The following is a 22574-nucleotide window of genomic DNA, read 5'->3' as shown; positions in this document are numbered from 1 at the left end:
TTTCAGATCGGTCTTGAGAGCATACAAGGTCTTGCATATTATGGCACCGTTCACACCATACATTTAAAGCACTACGATGCTACTTAAACAGTCTTCTGAAGAATTCTGGGAGCTTTGCCAAGGGTGTTGAGAGCTGTTAGGAGGCCCCTTTCCTCACAAAGAACTACAATTCTCAGAGTCAGGGGTGCCAGCTTGAACAAAATAGGGGGGGGCAGGTAAGTTCTGCCTCACATAATCAATCACACATGTGCACCAATGCCCATCACCTTTGGGAGTGGGTGGGCTGTCCCCCTCAAATATGTTATTGGGGTGGCCCAAAGGGACCTCAGCCCCTAGGAATTGGCTCCTATGCTCAGAGCAGTTCAGCAATTCCCCTTCCCAGGGAACCTTGCCCGCTGTAACAGCTCATAGAACACAGTATTCATGGGAATATGTTGCTAATTAGTCATTCTTATCAGAAGGAAAAGAGGAATCTCTAGTGTAATGTAGCTGTGACCTTAATGAGCTATCTAAAGTTGGTACTTCACGTATCAGGCTATATATCATTCTTAACCACCTTCAGCCTATTTGCAAGTTTGGTTCACTGCATAGTACACAAGAATAAGGTTGCTAGACTCATATCTAATGCTCTTTGGACTTCATCAGAAAGTGACGTTCTGGTCTACAGCTGCGTTGACTGCAGGCAGTTATCAGTGAATAATCCAATTCAAACTCAAAATAGATATCCCTTTAAGTGCATTCAGGTGCCCCAAATATGGGCTTCCCTCTCCAAAATAAACATTAGGCATACTGGAAACGCCCCCCCAAAGGGATTGTCCATTCTGCTGATCTAGATGAATAGTTCTTCATGGAACACCTGTTCATGATTTATTCTGGTAGGGGTGCTGTTGGTTTCACTTAAACAAACAAATCTTGGATGTTTTCATATAAACATACTACACACACACACACACACACACAGTCACACTGCGTTATGAGTTTTGTGGTTTTGAGCCTGAATAAGCAACAGTGCTCACATCTGAGAATGCGTAAGATGTGTTTCCTAAATGAACTCTCAGGGATATATCTGCTCTTGCCAGAAAGTTGACTATGAACTCTTTATTAAGAGCTATGTACCTTCAGGGCTTCAGTAGTGCTGGAACAGTCTTAGAAGAGTTATGTTGCTTGAGGGCTCATCTGACCTCATTTCCTGGAGATGCCACCTTCATACATGATCAGAGTTTTCTTGCCAAACATGCTCATAAGGTGAGGCTGCCTTTCCCCAAAATCTACATTTCTGTTTAGAGTCATGACATGGATGATCATGGAACAAGAAAAATCTCTAGGGTGGATGTTCTTATCATGAAACCAGAGAGTCATTTAATTAGAGATTAACCCTTTGGCTCAGTACCCCATTTTGCTTGGTGCCTCTGAATAGTTTACCGTATAAATTTAATCACTTTCCTTTTTCCTGGCCTAGATGGATTTCCTTGGAATATCTGCTCACTTTTCAGGTATTATTTGTGCTTTGTTATGATCGTCATTTTCTCCAAATAAACTTTGTACACAGTGTATAATGAGTTTTGTAGTCTTGTTTTGTAGTTTTGTAGTCTCCCGCCCTGTGGAACGCCCTCCCACCAGATGTCAAAGAGAAAAATAACTACCAAACTGTTAGAAGACATCTGAAGGCAGCCCTGTTTAGGGACACTTTTAATGTTTAATAGGTTATTGTATTTTAGTGTTTTGTTGAAAGCCGCCCAGAGTGGCTGGGGAAACTCAGCCAGATGGGCGGGGTATAAATAATAAATTATTATTATTATTATTATTATTGCTACAAAATTAATGGTGGTTATTTTCATCTTCTGCTGACATGCCATTTCTCTTCAAACCTGCTTTGGGTAAAACTCTGAATTGCCCACATTGCCACAATGCAGGAATATGCAGCTGTCCCATACAGTGATCAAATTTGTTTGTTGGGCATAAGGGAGAGGGTCTTTTTTTATTGTGGAGCTCCCCAAAAGAAAGGCTTTTGCTCTCTTCTATTGCCCACTTTGAAGCAGGTTCTTAGGTCTGTTTTGCTTCAACGAGTATTTATTTGGTTAAGGCCTTTTAGGATTGTGTTGTTTTATTGTTGCATTGTTCAAACAATCTGCTCATCTGTCAGTCACCTTCTGTCTGCTTTGGGGGGAAAAAGCCCCTAGGCCCTAAAACTTGGAGGCCTCTCATGAAACTGAATGTTGTAAGATTCAGGACAGAAAAGAAAGCCACCCTTCACACATCAAAGAATTCAGTTATGAAATCTGCTCCCACAAGAGGCAGTGCTGGCCACCAATTTGGATGGATTTTTAAATTGCACCAAGGATAAGACTATGGCTACTAGCCATATGCTCTGCTGCCATGGTCAGAGGCAGGTTGAATCCTGACAAGACAGAAGTACTGTTTTTGGGGGACAGGAGGCGGGCGGGTGTGGAGGACTCCCTGGTCCTGAATGAGGTAACTATTCCCCTGAAGGACCAGGTTCGCAGCCTGGGAGTCATTCTGGACTTACAGCTGTCCATGGAGATGCAGGTCAATTCTGTGTCCAGGGCAGCTGTTTATCAGCTCCATCTGGTACGCAGGCTGAGACCCTACTTGCCCACAGACTGTCTCACCAGAGTGGTACATGCTCTAGTTATCTTTTGCTTGGACTACTGCAGTGCGCTCTATGTGGGGCTACCTTTGAAGGTGACCCGGAAACTACAACTAATCCAGAATGCGGCAGCTACACTGGTGACTGGGAGCGGCCACCGGGACCATATAACACCGGTCTTGAAAGACCTACACTGGCTCCCCGTACGTTTCTGAGCACAATTCAATGTGTTGGTGCTGACCTTTAAAGCCCTAAACGGCCTCGGTCCTGTATACCAGAAGGAGCGTCTCCACTGTTATGTAGTGAAGTTTCACCCTGGGCCAGCAGGGGGATACTGTATATAGTTTTCACTCAGGTCTGTAGATAGTTTTCACTCAGGTCCACGTCAGTTATTTTAGGCGGGAAACGCTGGGCTGTTGTTGCTACAATGTTGACAGCCGGCTGCCTATAAAAGCAGGCCGGCTAAGCTGTTTGCAGTCAGTTCTATTCCAGCTTACAAAATAAAGAGCTACTTGGAGAAATCGCTGTGTCGTCTGCTATGTCAACCCACAACTTAACATCCACCTCCATCGTTTTGCCCAGACACTGAGATCCAGCGCCGAGGGCCTTCTGGCAGTTCCCTTGCTGCGAGAAGCCAAGTTACAGGGAATCAGGCAGAGGGCCTTCTCAGTAATGGCACCTGCCCTGTGGAATGCCCTCCTACCAGATGTCAAGGAGAAAAATAACTACCAAACTTTTAGAAGACATCTGAAGGCAGCCCTGTTTAGGGAAGCTTTTAATGTTTAATAGGTTATTGTATTTTAGTGTTCTGTTGGAAGCCGCCCAGAGTTGCTGGGGAAACCCAGCCAGATGGGTGGGGTATAAATAATAAATTATTATTATTATTATACCAGCTGCTGGAAACTGCAGGAGGAAAGAGTGCTGCTTCGGTTTGGGTCCTGCTTTTGGGCTTTCCGCAGGTATCTAGGTGGTCACAGGATGCTGGACTAGATGGGCCATTTGCCTGATCCAGCAGGACTCTTCTTATGTTCTGAAATGTGAATTTTATTAAAATGCACATATAAATGCATGCTAATTCTGGGAGCCACTGGGAAGACCCAGTTTAAGTGACTAGGGAGGCTGGCTGCTGGGTGTAATCCTTGCTGCTGGGTCTTCTTTGAGTGGGACTAACATTGGTTACAAATTTGAGACCCCCAAGGTAAGAACTAAGGAGGCTAGACCCACCCTTTAAATAATTCCCCCTTTCTTCTCCTAAGCAAAAGTATCATTGCAGAGTTGGAAATGGCCTTAAGGGTCATCTCGTCCGTCCGTCCCCGTCCCCCCACACTTCTGCCTTAGTGCAATTGCACAGCCAGCAAGATGACAACTGGAAGTCAGGAAGCATCATGTGCCTTTTCCTTACACTTATCCTCTTAAAACATAGTCCTGCACTGCCACCTTCTGGAGAGTTGGAAAGAAGAGCCCTGCTGGATGCAGGCAGAGGTCTAATCCAGCATCCCATTCTCATAGTGGCCCACTGGATTCTAATGAGAATTACTTGATGGAAAAACTGCTGGTTGTTAATAGCTTAGACAACGTTTTTCATTTTTTAAAAGGATTAGACAAATTAATTGAAAAGAGAAGAGGTCAGATTTATAGTTCTAAATCAGGACAAGTGGAACCTCCATGTTCGGCAGCAGTATATCAGATGCTGGTGACAAACACAGGAGTGTTGTGGCATTCACACCCTGCTTGACAGAGAAGGGGTTATTTGCTTGGTGGCAGAGCTTCTGGCTTGCATGCAGGAGGTCCAATGTTCAATGCCTGGCCTCTCTGGGTAGGACTGAAAGAGAACCATGTCAGAAACCCTAGACATCTACTGCCAGCCAGTGTAGGCAATGCTGAGCTAGATGGACCAATAGTCTGACTTGGTATAAGACAGCTCCCTAAGTTTCTATATGGAAGGGAAAGTGAGCTACATCAGTGGTAGAGCATCTGCATTGTATTCTTATAGCCCCAGGTTCAATCCCTGGTATCTCCATCAGTACTGCATTTGTTGGAAAATGTCCTGATCCTGTACACCTGTGTGGTGTAGTGGTTAAGAGCGGTAGTCTCGTAATCTGGTGAACCGGGTTCGCTTCCCTGCTCCTCCACATGCAGCTGCTGGGTGACCTTGGGCCAGTCACACTTCTCTGAAGTCTCTCAGCCCCACTCACCTCACAGAGTGTTTGTTGTGGGGGAGGAAGGGAAAGGAGATTGTTAGCCGCTTTGAGACTCCTGAAGGGGAGTGAAAGGCGGGATATCAAATCCAAACTCTTCTTCTTCTACAAAGAAGTACAGTTGGGGGGGGTCAAAGTAACCCCTGATCACTAGTGTTGACTTGCTATAAGGCCTTCTCAGTGGTGGTTTCCCATTGTGCAATGCCCTCCCTGGTGAGGTGCATCACTGGCTAGCAGGAGGAATTTTAAAACATTCCTGTTTACCTAGGCATTTGGTGACTGTTGGATATTGGCCACAGCAAACATGAAATTAATAACTTTGAGGGCAGCTTATTGCTTCTAGATGTTTTTAGATGTCCTAAGTGGTTTTTAAAAAAATAGTTTTCCATTGTTATAAAATGTTTAAAATACGTTTTTATTTCACTTTAAATTGCATTGTTCTAGCATTTTGATGTTTGCTGTCCTAGGCTGCTTTAAAGAGAAAGGGCGGGATACAAATTTAACTGATCATAATATAACTGATAATAACAACACGATACTTTTTGATGACTAGAATCCAGCCCACAAAAGTTTATCCCACAATAAATTTGTTAGTCTTTAAAGCGCTCTTGGTTTATTTAGTTTTATATAACAAGGTTTATATACTGCACAGTAGCAACAGCAACGTAAACTACCATCTAAGCCAGTGCTTCTCACACTTTTTTCTCCAGGCAACACCTTCAGAATAAAAATTTGCTCACACACCACACCGGATTTTTGACTGATAAGAAATACTTGGGGAAATGAAAAGAAACAACTCCCAGCACTGCTTGATTTACAATCTACAACACAACTACTTTATAACATGATCACAGGACATCCAGAAAGTGGAAGCCACAATGCAGCTACAAAAGAACATGAGTCACTCCCAAACTATAATGATAAATGATCTTTTTATATAAGCACCTTAAATATATATACAAACTCAATGAGAGGAGTGAGATTATTATGCTGGGTAATCTCACTGGTCTCAAATTAAGCAAATCTTCTCCACTGTGTTCAAAGAGTGATTGTGGATCACAACTAGGATTGTCCTCGGTATCGCCTGATGCTCTTGCTCTCATTTTGAAAAGACATTTATCCATATTCTGCAAATAAGATAAACATTTTGATACAATACTACACTACAGTGAAATGTTAACATGTTTGTCCATGAATCTTCCCACCCTCTCCTGGTCTCCCTCTCCTGCCACAAGCACTGAGAACCAGTGCTCTAAGTCAGGGGTCAGCAAACTTTTTCAGCGGGTGGCCGGTCCACTGTCCCTCAGACCTTGTGGGGGGCCGGACTATATTTTGAAAAAAAGAATGAACGAATTCCTATGCCCCACAAATAACCCAGAGGTGCATTTTAAATAAAAGCACACATTCTACTCATGTAAAAACACGCTGATTCCCGGATTGTCCACGGGCCGGATTTAGAAGGCAATTGGGCCAGATCTGGCCCCCGGGCCTTAGTTTGCCTAACCATGCTCTAAGCAGTTTAAACTAGCTGCTCTGATGGAGGGGGGGACCTTCTTTTTTAAAGGGGAATTCACAGGAACTCAGTTCTGGCACCTCTCAGGTGGGTGCAATTGCCATTCATGATGAGTTCCGGCACCTATTTTTCCAAAATATTAGCACTGCAGGCGGGGATGAAGAGATTGAAGTCTTGTACCTTGGACTAAACCCCATTAAACTCGACGAGGCTTTTACTTCCGAGTAGAATGCATAGGATTGCCTTTTTAAAATAGCGACATAAGAAGAGTCCACTGGATTAGGCCAAAGGCCCAGCATCCTGTCCCCACAGTGGCCAACCAGAAGCTGTAGCTGTCGTTGTTACAGCCCAGTCCTGTGCACGTTTACTAGGAAGTAAGGAAGCCCCAAGGGGGGCTGCACTCCCAAGTAAGCAAACCTGAGCGATCCAGCGCGTGTTAAGCAAGTTCTCAGCCGCGCCGGCGCCAGACTAATTTTGCGCCCTAGGCAAGGCTAAGTACTTGCGCCTGCCCGCTCCCTCCCCGACCCGCTTTGCTAACTTCAATTTCCAAAAACGGACTGGTAGATATGATGAAATTCATCAAAAGCTAAAAAGAAAAACGTTGTCAGAAATTTATAAGATATAACAAAAACTCATATGTATAAAACTGTGCCCCCTCTGAGGTTTGCACCCTAGGCGGCTGAATGACTGGCCTTCATTCCCCAGTGGATTCCATGGGGCAAAGCGCTCAGTGCGCGCTCCGAGAGCCGCGTCCTCTATACGCTTTGTAATATGGGGTTTTGATGGGAACGCAAAGCAGGACTGTCGCGCGTTCCCTCTGCCAAGGAGACAACATGTAGTGCGGACCCAGGAGGAGCTGTCGGGGGTCGTCACGGGCCGTCGGGCTGGTCGGAAGAAAGAGAGGCAGATCGAGCGTTGGTGGAGCAACCGCCGTCGACCCCTGAGCAAGCTAGGCTCTGATCCGGAGCTCCTGTTGCTCCGGGGCTGCAGTAAATTGCCAAGCTGGGCAAGTCGGTCGGTGTCCTGGTGGAGGTTAAGGGGATGAGCGCCCGGGAGAACGCCAGGTTTAACGGTGAGACAGATTTATGAAGGTGGAAGCCAACGCTTTAAAAATGAGTAAATACTATGGTGGCTAAATGGAACTGCCTTGTAAAAGAGCAGTCTGCCTTACTAAGGGACAGGCAACGGGGAAGGGCGTTTGCTTTCATCCTGCAGCGTGTGGGGCCTCCCTGTGGCTGGTAGGAGTTGGAATCTCACAACAGTTTTTTAGGACCCACCATATTTCTGTAAGTTGCTTTAATTTTATTTAAAAAAAAAAAATATTCTGATTTAACTGTAGTAACCCACACTGGGTCCTTTGGTGCAGGGAGGATAATCAGTAATAATAAGGCCAAAAGTTTTCCCAGGCAAATGTTTTATTTTTGTAGTGATCACAACCATTGTTTTTTCCCCTTCCGGCTTTTCTTTTTTTGCTTTTCTTTTTTAACAAACAGAAATAACATAACTATATACACGTTCCAAATGTGTGTGTCTCTCCTCACCTCTAGAGAACTCCAGCGGATACCTTGGGGCATGTGGCTGGATCCTGGTCTGCCTTTCATTCTTGCTCTTCCTTCTGACCTTCCCTTTGTCTGCATTTCTCTGCTTTGAGGTAAAGAAGAAGAAGAGAGTTCATTGGGAAGCAGTCCTGCTTCTGAGATTTTACGCTGCTATTATGGTTGACAGGGGTTAAATGGTCCATTAGGGCAAATGGGGTACTGCTCCACCGACCTCAGTCTGTCCTCAGCTGGCCCCCCACCTGCCTGTCTTCTTCTTTACAGTGGTACCTTGGTTTACAACCATAATCCGTTCCGGAGGTCCGGTTGTAAACCAAAACAGGTTGTAACCCAAGGTGTGCTTTCGCCAATGGGGCCTCCCAAAAAAAATAAATGGGTTGAAATCCAAAAAAAAAAAAAAAGGGTGGTAATCCAAAAAAGGGGACACACACTTCCAGGTTTGATGTGGTTGTAATCCAAAATGATTGCAAACCAAGGTACTGCTGTATTTCTACTGGGGGGGGGGGGAGGCACGGTCTGCCAATTTACTCCTCTTCAATCTCAGTATTGCCCTTCCAGAATTCAGAAGAAGGTAGAATGGCTCCACCTGTCATTGGTTCTGGTGCTACCTGCTGTTGGGCTCCCTGTATTCTGTCCCACCAGTCTTAATGGGCACCAGCCCCCACTGCTTGTATGTCCCAGCTTCAAGCATTGCCAAAAGTCACCGTGCTTCATTATTCAAATTTCTGGGACAGCTGTTCTACCCTGTAAACAGCAAGCATGGACACTGCAAACACAACTTGCATTTATTAAATTATTATTATGTTCTTTATTAATCACTTATCACTCAAAAGGTCTTAAAGCAACTTACACTGAATAAATGTACAGTATATGCATAAATACATTACACCATAGAAAAGGGGGGCGGCGATCATATAACATATTAATGTTTCATACAACTTATTAGGGAAACAAAACAAAACAAAACAAGACACACACATAATAGTAATAGGAAAAAGTTAGCAGTATGTAAACAATAAAGAAATATTCCCATTTACTAATACATAAAAATAAAAAGACTAACAGCGCCCTCCATAGTCCCAAAATAATTCACAACACCCCACTGTTTGTTTAAAAAAATCCCCACTCCACCAAGAAGTGTGATGTCAAGGGCAGCTGCTGTGTGTTCCAGCATCTCTCCCTTCCTTTCAATGGGGAGCAGCAGCAAAAGCAGAGCAGGGGGGTGGTAAAAGTTTTATGTGCTCTGTGGTTGCCCCGGCTCCTCTTGCTCTCCAGCCGCTGGTGGGAATGTATAATCTAAAACGTGTGGGGTGGCAAAAACTCTCTAGGATATTATATGTGACTCCCCGCTGTCCCTCCATTTCAGATTGTCATGGAATATCAGCGAGCTGTCATCTTTAGACTAGGACACATCCTAAAAGGTGCAAAAGGCCCAGGTGAGTATTATATTATGTTCTAGCATACAACAGGATTTTGCTGCAAGTTTCTCCTCTCTTTACCTTTGCCATTGGCCTACCCACGATTCCAAGGACTATCTCATTCAAGTCAGGTCCACACAATTAATTTAAAGCACGTGGCTTCCCCCAAGGAATCCTGGGAACTGTGGTTTGTTAAAGATGCTGGGGTTTGCAGCTCTGCAGAGGGTAAACCACAGCTCCCAGGATTCTTCAGGGTTGGCTGTGCGCTAATATATGGTGTGGTTGTGACAGTTTTCAATGCATTTCCCTGTCACTTTACTAACTGGAAAAGAAGTTAGCAGGTTTGTTGAACAAGGGGGACAGAGTGCATTAATTCACTATAATTGTGCAAACCAACATCTCCAGTGGTGGTTATAATTTCTTTTCCTGCAGGTATCTATTTAATCCTGCCCTGCATAGACAATGTTGTCACAGTGGACATGAGGACTGTGTCATTTGATATAGCCCCCCAGGAAGTAAGTGTTTCTGGTCTTTGACCTCTTTCATCTCTTTTGAATACCAGATAGAATCATTGTCTAATAACTCATCTGCTTGCAGTTGGTTCCTCCTGACATGTTCTTAGCAGCTGCTACTAGAAACATGCTTTGACTCATTGCTTTATTTTGTAACTCCTCCTGCTCCTGCTTCTACCCTAGATTCTTACCAAAGATTCGGTGACGGTTCTTGTGGACGGTGTGGTTTACTACCGAGTTCAGAACGCCATCCTCTCTGTGACAAATGTTGCTTATGCAGACTCAGCCACTCGGCTCCTGGCTCAGACCACATTGAGGAACGTTCTTGGGACCAAGAGCCTCTCTCAGATCCTCTCTGACCGGGAGGAAATCGCCCACAGCATGCAGGTATGACAGCAACGGCTGAGTTGTGGGGTGAATCACGTCCCCATTTGGAGTATGGAATTGAAAGTCTGTTCTGAGGGGATATGACTAACACAAAAAGCTTTGACTTATACAGTGGTGCCTCGCAAGACGAAATTAATCCGTTCCGTGAGGCTCTTCGTATAGCGGTTTTTTCGTCTTGCGAAGCAAGCCCATTGACAGCTTAGTGGATTAGCGCTATTAGCGGTTTAGCGGCTTTTAGCAATCAGCTGTTAAGCGGCTTATCAGCGGATCAGCTGATAAGCGGCTTAGCGGCTTAGGAAAAGGGGGGGAAAGAGGGGAAAAACCCCGCAGGAACTCGCAAGACATTTTCGTCTTGCGAAGCAAGCCCATAGGGAAATTCGTTTTGCGAAGCACCTCCAAAACGGAAAACCCTTTCGTCTAGCGGGTTTTCCGTCTTGCGGGGCGTTCGTCTTGTGGGGCACCACTGTATGTTGGGACGAGCAGAAAGCATGTAGAACACGGCATGTTTTTTAATTAATTTCAGATGCATGAAATGCTGGAATGTGACTGCTTGTTGATAAACATCAACTGTCTTTGGATTATAAGCAGGATTATAAGCACTGGTCTATCTATAGTATGAAGGGTATACGTTACTTGGAGATGGAACTATATAATCTATAAGTAGCATTCTGTTGGTGTTTGGAATTAAAGCACTCAGCAGCAGTTGACCTTAATGAGGCTGAATGTTGGAAGATGCAGGGCAGATAAGAGAAAGGACTTCTTCATGCACCACATGGTTAAACTATGGAACTTGCTCCCACAGGAAGCAGTGATGGCCACCAACTTGGATGGTTTTGAAAAGGGATTAGTCAAATTCATTGAGGACAAAACTATAAATGGCTGCTAGCCTTGATGGCTATGTTCTACCTCCACTGTCAGAGATAATCTCCCTCTGAATACCAGATGCTGGGAATTGTAGGTGGGGAGAGTGCTGTTGTGCTCATGTCCTGCTTGTGGGCTAAGACATCTAGTCACTGGCAGAGGAAGAGGGGGCAGGGGCAGAGCACCGCCACCAGCACCATGATCCCGGTGGGGTGCCATCACAGCTGCCCCTCCACGCCATGCCCCCAGGACATGTGCCATGCCCCTGCAGGCTGTGCACCACGCCCCCTGGACACGCACCATGCCCCTGCGGGTGGCGTGCCACGCCCCCAGGACACGCGCCAGCCATGCTCTCACCTGCTCTCCGACCCCAGTGCCAGAGCAGGAAGCTCCACCACTGCATCTAGTTGGCCTGGATGCTGGACAAGATGGAACACTGGCTGATGTAGCAGATTCATCTTATGCTCTTGCGGGCCTTTTCAAAGTGCTACTCCAAACAGAGCTTCAGAAGGGGATTTTGAAGGGCAAAAAGGTCACCTGACATAACTGTAGTCCAGGAGGAGTGGGGAAAAGATAGCCATTTGACCCGTGGGGTTAATATAGTTCCCTGTTTTTATCCCAGCTTCTGTGACTTCCATTGGACCAGCCTGACCTCTTGCATAATAATATATTGATGGACAAGTGCATTCCTGCATATCTATATATATTTAATAAACAGGTCACATTAGATGAAGCCACAGATGACTGGGGCATAAAGGTGGAGCGAGTAGAGATCAAAGATGTGAAGCTGCCCATCCAACTCCAGAGAGCCATGGCCGCTGAAGCAGAAGCTACCCGTGAAGCAAGAGCAAAGGTACAGGAGTTCTATAGATTTGGTTTAGCTGGTGACTTTCCAGAAAGTTCATCACCCAGAAGACAGTAAAGGGGTAGTAGGAAGTACAGTAAAGGCCAACATTGGCATTGTAGGGCTATTAACCTGGGGTCTATGACTTTAAATTAGGGTTGGGGAACCTCAGGCCCTAAGGCCAAATATGGCCCTCCAAGTCTCCATTTCCCACAAGTCTGTTTCCATACTGTTACATTTTTTCCTAGTCCCACAGCCATTAAAGGCACAAGGTGTCATTTATTTGTCCCTGTACCTGTACTTTTTGCTGTAAGCAACTCCTGGGAAGATAATTATTCCTTTCAGGTGGGGAAGATAGAGGAAATGTCTCCTATTCCTTCTGATTGCCTAGCAACAGTGATTGACTATAGTGTCCTTAATCACAGCAGCACCTCCACATCTGCCTAATAAGCCTTAGAACATTGCCTCCGCATATTTGCTTTCTAACTTTCTTTATAGATGTCTGACAGACTTAGCTTTCATTAACGAAATAAGGTGAGAGTCATTCAACTGAATGAGTTCATTCCTAGCCTATGGCATGTATCTCTATGACTAGGTCTGACTTACTTAGGAATGGGTGCAGCTGTTACATAAGGCCACCCTGATGTAAAACTCCAAACTCCTTACCTGGAATTTCTTCCCTTCTAGGTGATTGCAGCAGAAGGTGAAAGGAACTCCTCCCTAGCCTTGAAGGAAGCCGCCATCGTGATCACAGAGTCTCCTGCAGCCCTCCAGCTTCGCTACCTACAGACTCTGACCACTATCGCTGCTGAGAAGAACTCTACCATTATATTTCCGCTGCCATTGGATATGCTGCAATGTCTCATAAAACGTTAACTGGGGATGTAGATGCAGGACGAGGGGCTGTTTCCCAGGAGCCCAGATTTTCTTAAAAGTGCAATGCAGTGTTGGACAAAGGAACATTAATTTAATTGTTTGTTAGCAAGAGGGTTTTTTTACATTTTGTTTTTTCACTTCTCTTCCCAAACAGGAATAAAGTTACTGATTTTAACCCTGTATTCTCAGTCATCTGCGCATTTCCCTTTTGTCCCCCTTTGTCCCATTTCTGATTTCTAACAAGAAGAAGAAAAAGAAGAAGAGGAGGAGGAGGAGGAGGAATTTGGATTTGATATCCCGCTTTATCACTGTCTTAAGGAGTCTCAAAGTGGCTAACATTCTCCTTTCTCTTCCTCCCCCACAACAAACATTCTGTGAGGTGAGTGAGGCTGAGAGATTTCAGAGAAGTGTGACTAGCCCAAGGTCATCCAGCAGCTGCTTGTGGAGGAGCGGGGAAGCGAACCCGGTTCCCCAGATTACGAGTCCACCACTCTTAACCACTACACCACACTGGCTCTAAGGGCCTTATAGGCTGCATTCAGAAGGTCCCAGGTTCAACCCCTGGCATCTCTAGGTAGGGCTGGAGAAGACTTCCTGTCTGAAACCCTGGACAGCCACTGCCAGTCGCTGTAGACTGTACTGAGGTAGATGGACCAGTTCAGTCTATATAAGACTGTGTAGACATTACCAGCTTAAAACACAACAAGGTGATTCTTTTCCCCAATCCAGATGGAAGGAGGTTTGGAGAAAAAAAAACATATCAAGATGCAGTATTTCATAAGAAACACGAGGAGGAATATGAATTGTGGCTAACGTATGTATACTGCCTCCCCAAAAAGCTGTGGGATGCACTGGATGCAGAGTAAATGGGAGTGTATATGCAGTCTAAGGCAGCTTCCTCTGTTCCTACATCCCTGCAGCCTAATGTACACAGAGAGATATTTGAAGAACCATCCAAAGAACCTGAATGATGGGCGAATCAGTATAGGGCATGTTTTAACTATGAAACTTCCTATCACAAGATGCGGTGGTGGCCACCAACTTAAGCAGAGCACACATTATTGTTTGCACCCAGTAATCTCCCACTGCTGGTGTTTGAAGCCAAGTACAAATGAACTTACCTACAATTCTTAGGTGTCCTATAATGTCTTGGGAAATACTGCTGCTTGGTGCAATTCCCTCAAACCATCTTCCATCCGGAGGGTGTGTACATTTGAGACAACTGTTGCACACGCTCAGATGCCAGTTTTCTTTAAAAGGAGTTTGGTGTGGTGGAACAAATCAGGTTGTTGTTGTTGTTGTTAAAATTTCAATACTGCCCTTCATCTGAGGAGCACAGGGTGGTTTACAATATAAAAACACAAAAATACACACCATAGTAACAAACAAAAACAACACCACACACACATTTAAAAAGGCCATGGATAAAGGCCTGGGAAGAGAGGAATGTTTTTGCCTGGTGCCTCCCTAGTGAAAGCATTCCACAAGTGGGGAGCCACCCCATAAAAGGCCCATTCTCATGTTGCCATTCTCTGGACTTTTCATGGAGGAATCACAGGAAGAAGGGCCTCTATGTTGTGTGTACAGCAACATTAAAAAGTGACTTGAAACACACCGAGGGGCAAATGGTCTGTGATTCCTACATTACAAGGTGTTATGTACTGAGTTGAATAGGATCCAAACTGCAGCAGTCTGATTGGTCCTAGAACAATAGGATTCAGAATGCAGCAGTCTGACTGGTCTTAGAACAATGCAGCAGTATGATTGGTTGGCAGGAACCACCCAATCATGCTCCAGATATAAGTGAATACAAGAAAAAAGATTCCACCTAAACATTAGGAAGAACATCCTGACAGTAAGAGCTGTTCGACAGTGGAATTTGCTGCCAAGAAGTGTGGTGGAGTCTCCTTCTTTGGAGGTCTTTAAGCAGAGGCTTGACAACCATATGTCAGGAGTGCTCTGATGGTGTTTCCTGCTTGGCAGGGGGTTGGACTCGATGGCCCTTGTGGTCTCTTCCAACTCTATGATTCTATTCTATGATTCTATGAATCCACAACCTGATTGGCTTACAGTAGAATTCCAGAATTAGCCAATCATGTGCAGCCCATTGTGTAAATAATGTACCCGTATTTTTCGCTCTATAACACGCACCTGACCATAACACGCACGTAGTTTTTAGAGGAGGAAAACAAGAAAAAAATATTCTAAACGAAACAGTGGATGTATGATTTTTGTGGTTCATGCTGTGGCCACAGACATGTGATCTGACGGTGAGTTTGGGGTAGCCCAATGCAAAAATCCTGAGGATCCATGTGGATCCATGCTTTGTAACCACGTTTTTGCGCCATTGCAGCCCCATGAAACAGTGGGTGCGTGTGTTTTTTGGTGCAGGCTGTAGCCATGGATATGCTATGTGATCTGATGGTGAATTTGCGGTGACCTAGTGCAAAAATCCTGAGGATCCATGTGGATCCGTGCTTTGTAACCACGTTTTAAGTGGGGAGGGAAGGAAAAGAACTCAAGGGACAAGGAGCACGCGTGGGGGGTGTGGAGAAGGATGCTGCTGATAATGCAGGAGAGGCTCCTCTCCAGCTTTGCTCCTTTAGAACAAGCAGGCTCTGCGTCTCTCCCTCCTCCCCAGCAAGGAAACCATGATAGTAACCACTCTGAGACAAATCAAGAAAAATTGCGACCAACACTCTCCCCCAACAAGCGCAGTGACACACACACACACGCAGAGAGAGAACTGGTCCTAAAGTTGCAGGCCGCTGGAAGTTGCAGGGGCGCTGGGGGAGTGAACGGGAAGCAAGAGAAGGAGAAGGAGCCCTCTCTCTCACACACACACAGAGACACACAGAGTGTCAATTCTAAAGAGGGAGAGCGCAGGGAGAGTGAACGGGAAGCAGGAGGAGTAGAAGGAGCCCTCTCTCACACACACACAGACACGCAGAGTGTCAATTCTAAAGTCGGAGGGAGAGCGCAGGGGCGCAGGGAGAGTGAAGGGGAAGCAGGAGGAGGAGAAAGATAGCTCAAGCACACACACACACAGCCCCTACAGTGGCTAATCCAAAATCGGACAGCAAAAAAACTGCAGGCAGGGACAGAGAGCACGGGGTTGTTTTAAAGCAGCCAACCCCCTCTGCTTCTCTCCCTCCTCCCGGCTAGGCTGGCTGAAAAGCTTTGCTGCTACTTAGCAGCTCAGTGGGGAGGAGAGAGGAACATAGAGGACGGGGTTGTTTTAAAGCAGCCAAGCCGGCTCTGCTTCTCTCCCTCCTCCCCAGCTCGGCTCGCTGACAGGAGCCGCTTACACCCGCTTTGCTGTTTCAAAGCGAGCCACGGACTGCTCACAACTGCAGCAGATTCCCCCGCCATCTGTAGGCATTCGCTCCATAACACGCACAGACATTTCCCCTTACTTTCTAGGAGGAAAAATCTGCGTGTTATGGAGTGAAATTTACGGTATATAAAGCAGATACTTTGAGGGGACATTCATTCCTCCTCACCACTATGAGCTGAATAAAGAGCATGAAATCACTTTGCGACTCTGAGTATATTTCACAAGGGGTTGCACAAAATGACCCTTAGGGTCCCTTCCAACTCTACAGTCCTATCATTTTATGAATGACCTCAGTGTTTTAACACTCGTGTATGTAGCCCCCAGCACCAGAGACAGACAGTGTGGCTCTGAATACATTGCAAGCCTATGAGCATGTCCCAGGTATTTAGCAACATGAAATAATCCTAGATACAGGAGAGCGTGGTTGAAACAAGTCTGCGTCCTTATGAAGCCAATCTGTTCACATGCAAAATAAGCTGAAACAAAAACTTTCAATCTTGAAGCTGTGTCCCAAGTCAGGCAAATTGGAAGTGATATTGTCAATCTAGTTGTACAACAAGCATAGATGAACCTCAAGTACAAAATGCAGTTTAAGAGAACTGCATGGCTGTTATGTTTATTGATCTGTTTAAGACATTTATATCCTAGTTTTCCTCCAAGGAGTTCAAAGTGACATACATATTTCTCCTTCTTCTCATTTTATCTTCACAACAACCCTGTAGAGCAGGTTGGGCTGAGAGGGAACGACTGGCTCAAGACTGAGTCCCTGGGGATTTGAACCCTAGTATCCCAGGTCCTAAAGGTAAAGGTAAAGGTACCCCTGCCCGTACGGGCCAGTCTTGACAGACTCTGGGGTTGTGCGCCCATCTCACTTAAGAGGCCAGGGGCCAGCGCTGTCCGGAGACACTTCCGGGTCACGTGGCCAGCGTGACATCGCTGCTCTGGCGAGCCAGAGCCGCACACAGAAACGCCGTTTACCTTCCCGCTGGTAAGCGGTCCCTATTTATCTACTTGCACCCGGAGGTGCTTTCGAACTGCTAGGTTGGCAGGCGCTGGGACCGAGCAGCGGGAGCGCACCCCGCCGCAGGGATTCGAACCGCCGACCTTTCGATCGGCAAGCCCTAGGCGCTGAGGCTTTAACCCACAGCGCCACCTGCGTCCTATCCCAGGTCCTAGTCCAGCACTAACTGCTATGCCACACTGACCCTTGTAGAACCTTGGTGTGGTGGCTGTACATTTGATGTCACCAACAGCCATTGCTTAGCAACGAAATGTGCATCCGTTTGAACTGAGGTTCTTGAGGTTCTTCTATCCTCAGCACATACAGGGTTTAGAGAGATCTACTGTGGTGATCTTTGCTTTTTGTTGTTGACAAGATGGCATATGGCAAACTTCTGGCTGTTGCCATTTCTAGTGGACTTAGCTCTAGGGTCCAGAATATTGGCAACACAAACTTTGGCAAATAGCTATCAAAGGTCAAAGAAAGGCAAGTTTTTGGCAGAGAATAATGAAGGCTCTAAAGGAAATGTTAGTATTATATATAGTGAGGGGTGCCAAATTGAAAGAAATATGCGGGGGGGGGGGCACATACTTGATCACATGACACAGTGCACACACACACACACACACACACACACACACACACACACACACCATTTGAATGGGAATGCTCATCAACTCTGGGGGGAGGCTGGCCCCCTCTAATCTAGTTTAACATGGAAAGGAAGAGACAGAAAAAGAAAAATATATATTCAGCCAGTGCTGAATATATATTCAGGGGTACACATACCCCTAAACATTTTGTGAATCTAAGTTTGGCATCATTGAGGGGCAGTATTTCAATATGAGTAGGAAAGTGAGGTACCCCTAAACATATTTTTAGGGGGGAAAGCACTGTTTTCAGCCACTGTCTTGAGGTGGTGGTGATGATGACAGTCTAACAACATTTAGTGAACCAGAGCACTGCCTATATGCTGGCTTCTTGTCCTAACAGTAACTTCTCTGGGTCTCTCCTCAGCCCTCCCTGGAGCTTCCAACTTCCATGCTGGGTCCGCTGGTGGCAGTTTCATGCCTTTGTGCCTTGGGTCCTGACATGGAATGCAACCAGCAGGCTGCACAAACCCTCTGAAATATCTTGCCCAGGAAAGAAGGTAAGCCTGGAAGGAATGCATTGCCTGCAAGACCGTAAGCCCAAAGATTACAGAAGCACAGAATAATTGTTGTTATTGTTTTTTGATTTTGATTTAAAAACAACAACAACAACAACACCCACCTTGGTGGAGGGGAGTGATTCAAAAAGTAGCCTAAAGACGACTGAATGCAGCCATGGAAGGTTGAATGCTTGGCAGGGGGCGGGGAGCGGGATAGAAATGGAGTGGCTGAAATCCTGAAGGGCAGCACTCCAGACTGCAACGTTTTGTTGCATGACCCAGCTGTAAATACATTCTGTTTAAAGTGACTACTTCCCCTGCCCTCATGTTTACACCGCCTTTGGGATCTCAGGGCTCATCCACATGTCCCCTTGTCCCGTGCATAGAAAACACGGGTGCGGGTGGCTCATACGGAGCTGCGGACAAGCCCTTATGAGCTCTGTCCGAAGAAGGATGGGACAACACAGATTGTTAGAAGTTCAAAGCCTTTAAAGGGCCAACAACCCTCTGGCCCCAAGACAGGCACTCTTCCTCCATTCCATAGGCTCTACTGCCTGGTAATATGCCATGGGGGGTGGGCATCAATTTACCATCACAGACACAGATTTTAGGAATGTTGTGTTGCGTGTCATTTTCAAGGTGGCTTTTAATTGCTTTTAATCTGATTTGAGGGAGGGCTGGGGGCACTACTATCCCGGATGGTGGTTTGGACACCGCAACTGCTCTCTGTCCCCAGGTCAGCCTTGACCCAGGGAAGGGGGAGCCTCAGCTGGGTGCCCCACAGCTGCCCTCCTTCCTGACCCAGGGAAGGAGGAGTTGCGGCTGGGCATGCAGGACACACATGGCAGGACACGCAGAGATCTTCACCCTCCGCAGCCATCAGCCCCCGCCTCTGGCAGGGCGCGAGAATGGGGGGGGGAGGGATATCTGGTTCACGGGGGACCCCCATGTTCTGCACCTGGGGCCATGTCCCCCATGCCCCTCCCACGCTACACCACAGCTCATGCTGTGAGTTCTGAACAAAGAAATCTGGTGGGCTACTTGGATTTTACATGGCTGAAATTAGTCCCCTTTTTTTATAAGAATATTTATTAAGGTTTTACAAAGTCATAAATACAAAAATACATAGCAAAACAAAAAAAGAAAAAAACTCTCAAACAAAAATACAAGATACAGAAAACAAGAGAACTAGAAAAATAGAAAAAAGTTAAAACAAATCCATTTTTTATAACTTTAAACTCATTAGCTTGTTTCTTTGACTTCCTCACACCTCCCCTTTTTGTGTTCCCATTAATATAATCAAATCAGCAAATCCTTACCCTTTTTCATTTATCTTAACTCTATATCTTAACATATTATAACTCTATATTTTCGCCCATTATCAATTCATTTTTGCATACTCTTTTTAACTTTGTTGCTAATGCCACTTATTTTCAATCCAACATCATTTTAACATTCATTAATTTTAGTGTTTCTGCAGGTTGTCTTTAAATTTCTTCCAATCTTCTTCCACCAACTCTTCTCCCAGGTCTCGGATTCTGCCAGTCATTTCCGCTAATTCCATATAGTCCATCACCTTCATCTGCCACTCTTCCAGGGAGGGTAGATCTTGTGTCTTCCAATACTTTGCAATAAGTATTCTTGCTGCCGTTGTTGCATACATAAAAAAAGTTCTATCCTTTTTTGGCACCAATTGGCCGACCATGCCCAGGAGAAAGGCCTCTGGTTTCTTCAAGAAGGTATACTTAAATACCTTTTTCATTTCATTATAAATCATCTCCCAGAAAGCCTTAATCTTTGGGCACGTCCACCAAAGGTGAAAGAATGTACCTTCATTCTCTTTACATTTCCAACATTTGTTCTCGGGCAAATGATATATGTTTGCAAGCTTGACTGGTGTCATGTACCACCTGTAGATCATTTTCATAATATTCTCTCTTAAGGCATTGCATGCCGTGAATTTCATACCGGTGGTCCACAACTGTTCCCAGTCAGCAAACATAATATCATGACCAATATCTTGTGCCCATTTAATCATAGCTGATTTAACCGTTTCATCCTGAGTATTCCATTTTAACAGCAAGTTATACATTCTTGAAAGTATCTTAGTTTTGGGATCTAATAGTTCTGTTTCCAATTTTGATTTTTCCACCTGGAAGCCAATTTTTTTATCCAAATTGTAGGCTGAAATTAGTCCCTTTTGCCTCAGTACAGATCACCTGCAGTGGCCACAAACCAGCAAGGTCAATATCAGAGGATCTGGAACTACAACCATCCTCTGCGGAAGACAGCAACTCCGGAAACAGAAGATTCCATGAGCGGCTGTCATCTGCGTAAGAGACCCACTGATTATGCAAAGTAGACACCTCTGCCCTCGAACCAAAACATTGTGGTGACTTTGATACCTTGATATACAACTGTTAACACCTCCAGTCTTTGTTTATCTCCCATCAATTGCCACTTTTGCCAGTGGCACACACACACATGAGCATGTCCGCCCCCGTTCTGCTGGATCCGCATGTCAGCAATTGCACATCAGTTGGACGCTCCTAAAATGGTTGGTGCTATTTTCCAGAACACTGATTGTATGTATGTATGCTCTTGTTGTCCATTTTTTATTATTATTTCATTTATTATTATTATTTTTTGCCAAATCTTTTTTATTGATTTTCAATTTTTTACAAACAGGCCACTAACTGAACCAAATTTAACATTTTTCCAAAGAAACACCAGTTTAACACTTTTCCAAATCTGACTTCCCGCACACCCTCCTAGATATGTCAGTAGTTCTTAGTGCTGCATCATATTCCCCAATTATTTCTAGGTTGCCTTCAAACATTACAAATAACCTTCCAGTACATTATATTTGCTTTTTTAAAAAAACAACTCCTTTTCAAACAGCTATCCATCAATCAATTCCTGCACATATATTAAATTAACATTTCCAATTTCAGGGAGTGAGGTTACTTATCAGATTATCAGTCCCTGCTGAATTATTGAATAATATTATATAACATTGAATAAAAATTCCTCTCCTTTCATCTGCGTGTATAATCTTCCTGCTGCTCAACTCCCTTTCCCTCGTCGCATGTAAACGGGGGTCTTTTTCTTTTCTTTTTTACAGCAGGAACTCAAAGGTCGACCATCTCGCTTGGTGCATTTTCCAACCAGCCCATAATCGGCGGCGGCGGGGCGGGGCGCGCTAACTAGTTTTCCTTCACAGTTCAAGTTCTTTTTACAGCCTTTCCCCGCGATCCGAGGCACTCGAGCAGATTTGCCCCACCGTTAAGACTTTCCAGCTCTCTGTGCAGAAAAATCTGCTCCTTTCTGGCCGGTTTGCTTTTAATTCCTCCGTCATAAATTGTCCAACGATCCAACAGTCCAAATTTTAATTTGCTTCCTTATAGTTCATTAATAGTTTTGTATTCCTTTAATCCCATCAATCTGAGACCTCCGGGTATAGGGCGGTATATAAAATTCAATAAATAAATAATAATAGTAGTAGTAATAGTAAGGAGGGCGTTGGGGTGGAAGGAGGAAGATGGCGTCGAGGTAAGACGCTCTCACCAGAGCTGCACAGATTCTTTATTAATTACATGACGGGGATTGCTCGCGGCCGGGCTTTCTATTTTTCTTTTTCTCGGAGGCAAGGTTTTTATATGTTTTATGTGCTCCGGCACTTAAGGGCTTTTAATATTCAAATCTAGTAAGGGAATGGTGTTTCTCTCTTGACATAAAGGTGCATGTATAGCTCAGAGCAGCCTTCCCGTCCTCCATTGTTGCAGCAGCATCCACGTTATCTTGAACCTCATCGCCGCAGATTTCCCGTCCCGTTGTTTAAAAACCCTCACTTATATATTTCCATAGTCAAGGGGGGCGAGGAGAGAGATTCTGAACCCTTACTTTATAAGCACATGTTTAAATCCTTGCAATCATAAACGTTAACAAAAATAATAACAAAAATAGATCTCCCCACCCCACCTTTTCCAATAAAGGTTCCCCTTTATCACGTAGCCGATAACAAGACAATGACCACGTCAGTGTGGTTAACTTGACCCAAGCTTACCCCCCCCCCAAACATACAAACAAGCCACACACTGCAATCAACCGAACTTAACCAACCAAATCCTTGTAATCATAAATGTCAACAAAAATAATAGCAACAAAAGCAACAACAGCCCCTATCTCCCCCTCCATCTTTTCCAATCTCATCCATGCAGGAATTGCCATTCAAGCCTCGTGCCTTTTTCCCCACCTTGTTATATGTATTTGTATCTATTTCACGAGATTACAATAAATTCTTTTTTAAACAAA

General features: G+C 45.0%; 1 protein-coding gene and 2 long non-coding RNA genes across 6 annotated transcripts in view; 2 read left to right on the top strand and 1 right to left on the bottom strand.

Moving 5' to 3' along the window:
• The window catches only part of LOC307207951, a 20159-nt gene extending 3250 nt beyond the window's left edge, over window positions 1-16909 (bottom strand). The window contains exons 1-3 of one of the 3 annotated variants that reach the window (XR_013834881.1): window positions 16789-16909; window positions 13895-14099; window positions 7861-7963 (exon numbers count right to left, since the gene is read on the bottom strand). This is a non-coding gene — a long non-coding RNA (uncharacterized lncRNA). Of the gene's footprint in view, window positions 1-7860; window positions 7964-8461; window positions 8574-9996; window positions 10109-13894; window positions 14100-16788 lie in introns of those variants that run through there. The other 2 variants (XR_013834882.1, XR_013834883.1) reach the window with 2 other exon arrangements.
• Window positions 7228-12948, top strand: LOC307207923 (stomatin-like). 2 transcript variants are annotated; one of them, XM_079962253.1, is made up of 7 exons: window positions 7228-7391; window positions 7867-7970; window positions 9242-9311; window positions 9726-9808; window positions 9989-10192; window positions 11772-11906; window positions 12585-12948. In XM_079962253.1, the coding sequence occupies exons 1-7, from the start codon at window positions 7361-7363 to the stop codon at window positions 12771-12773; spliced, it is 816 nt and encodes a 271-aa protein (XP_079818379.1). In that variant the 5' UTR covers window positions 7228-7360; the 3' UTR covers window positions 12774-12948. The 2 variants fall into 2 exon arrangements, with proteins under 2 accessions (XP_079818379.1, XP_079818380.1); XM_079962254.1 differs by lacking the exon at window positions 7867-7970 and having other exon boundaries at window positions 7267-7391.
• LOC307207955 lies at window positions 16811-22574 on the top strand. The gene is made up of 3 exons (XR_013834888.1): window positions 16811-16903; window positions 17280-17510; window positions 20475-22574. It is a non-coding gene; the product is annotated as an uncharacterized lncRNA (long non-coding RNA).

This window comes from Podarcis cretensis, assembly GCF_951804945.1.
Source record: "Podarcis cretensis genome assembly, chromosome: Z".
Classification (NCBI taxonomy): domain Eukaryota; kingdom Metazoa; phylum Chordata; class Lepidosauria; order Squamata; family Lacertidae; genus Podarcis; species Podarcis cretensis.
Note: the sequence above shows the minus strand (reverse complement) of the source record. Positions and strands in the feature narration are given on the sequence as shown.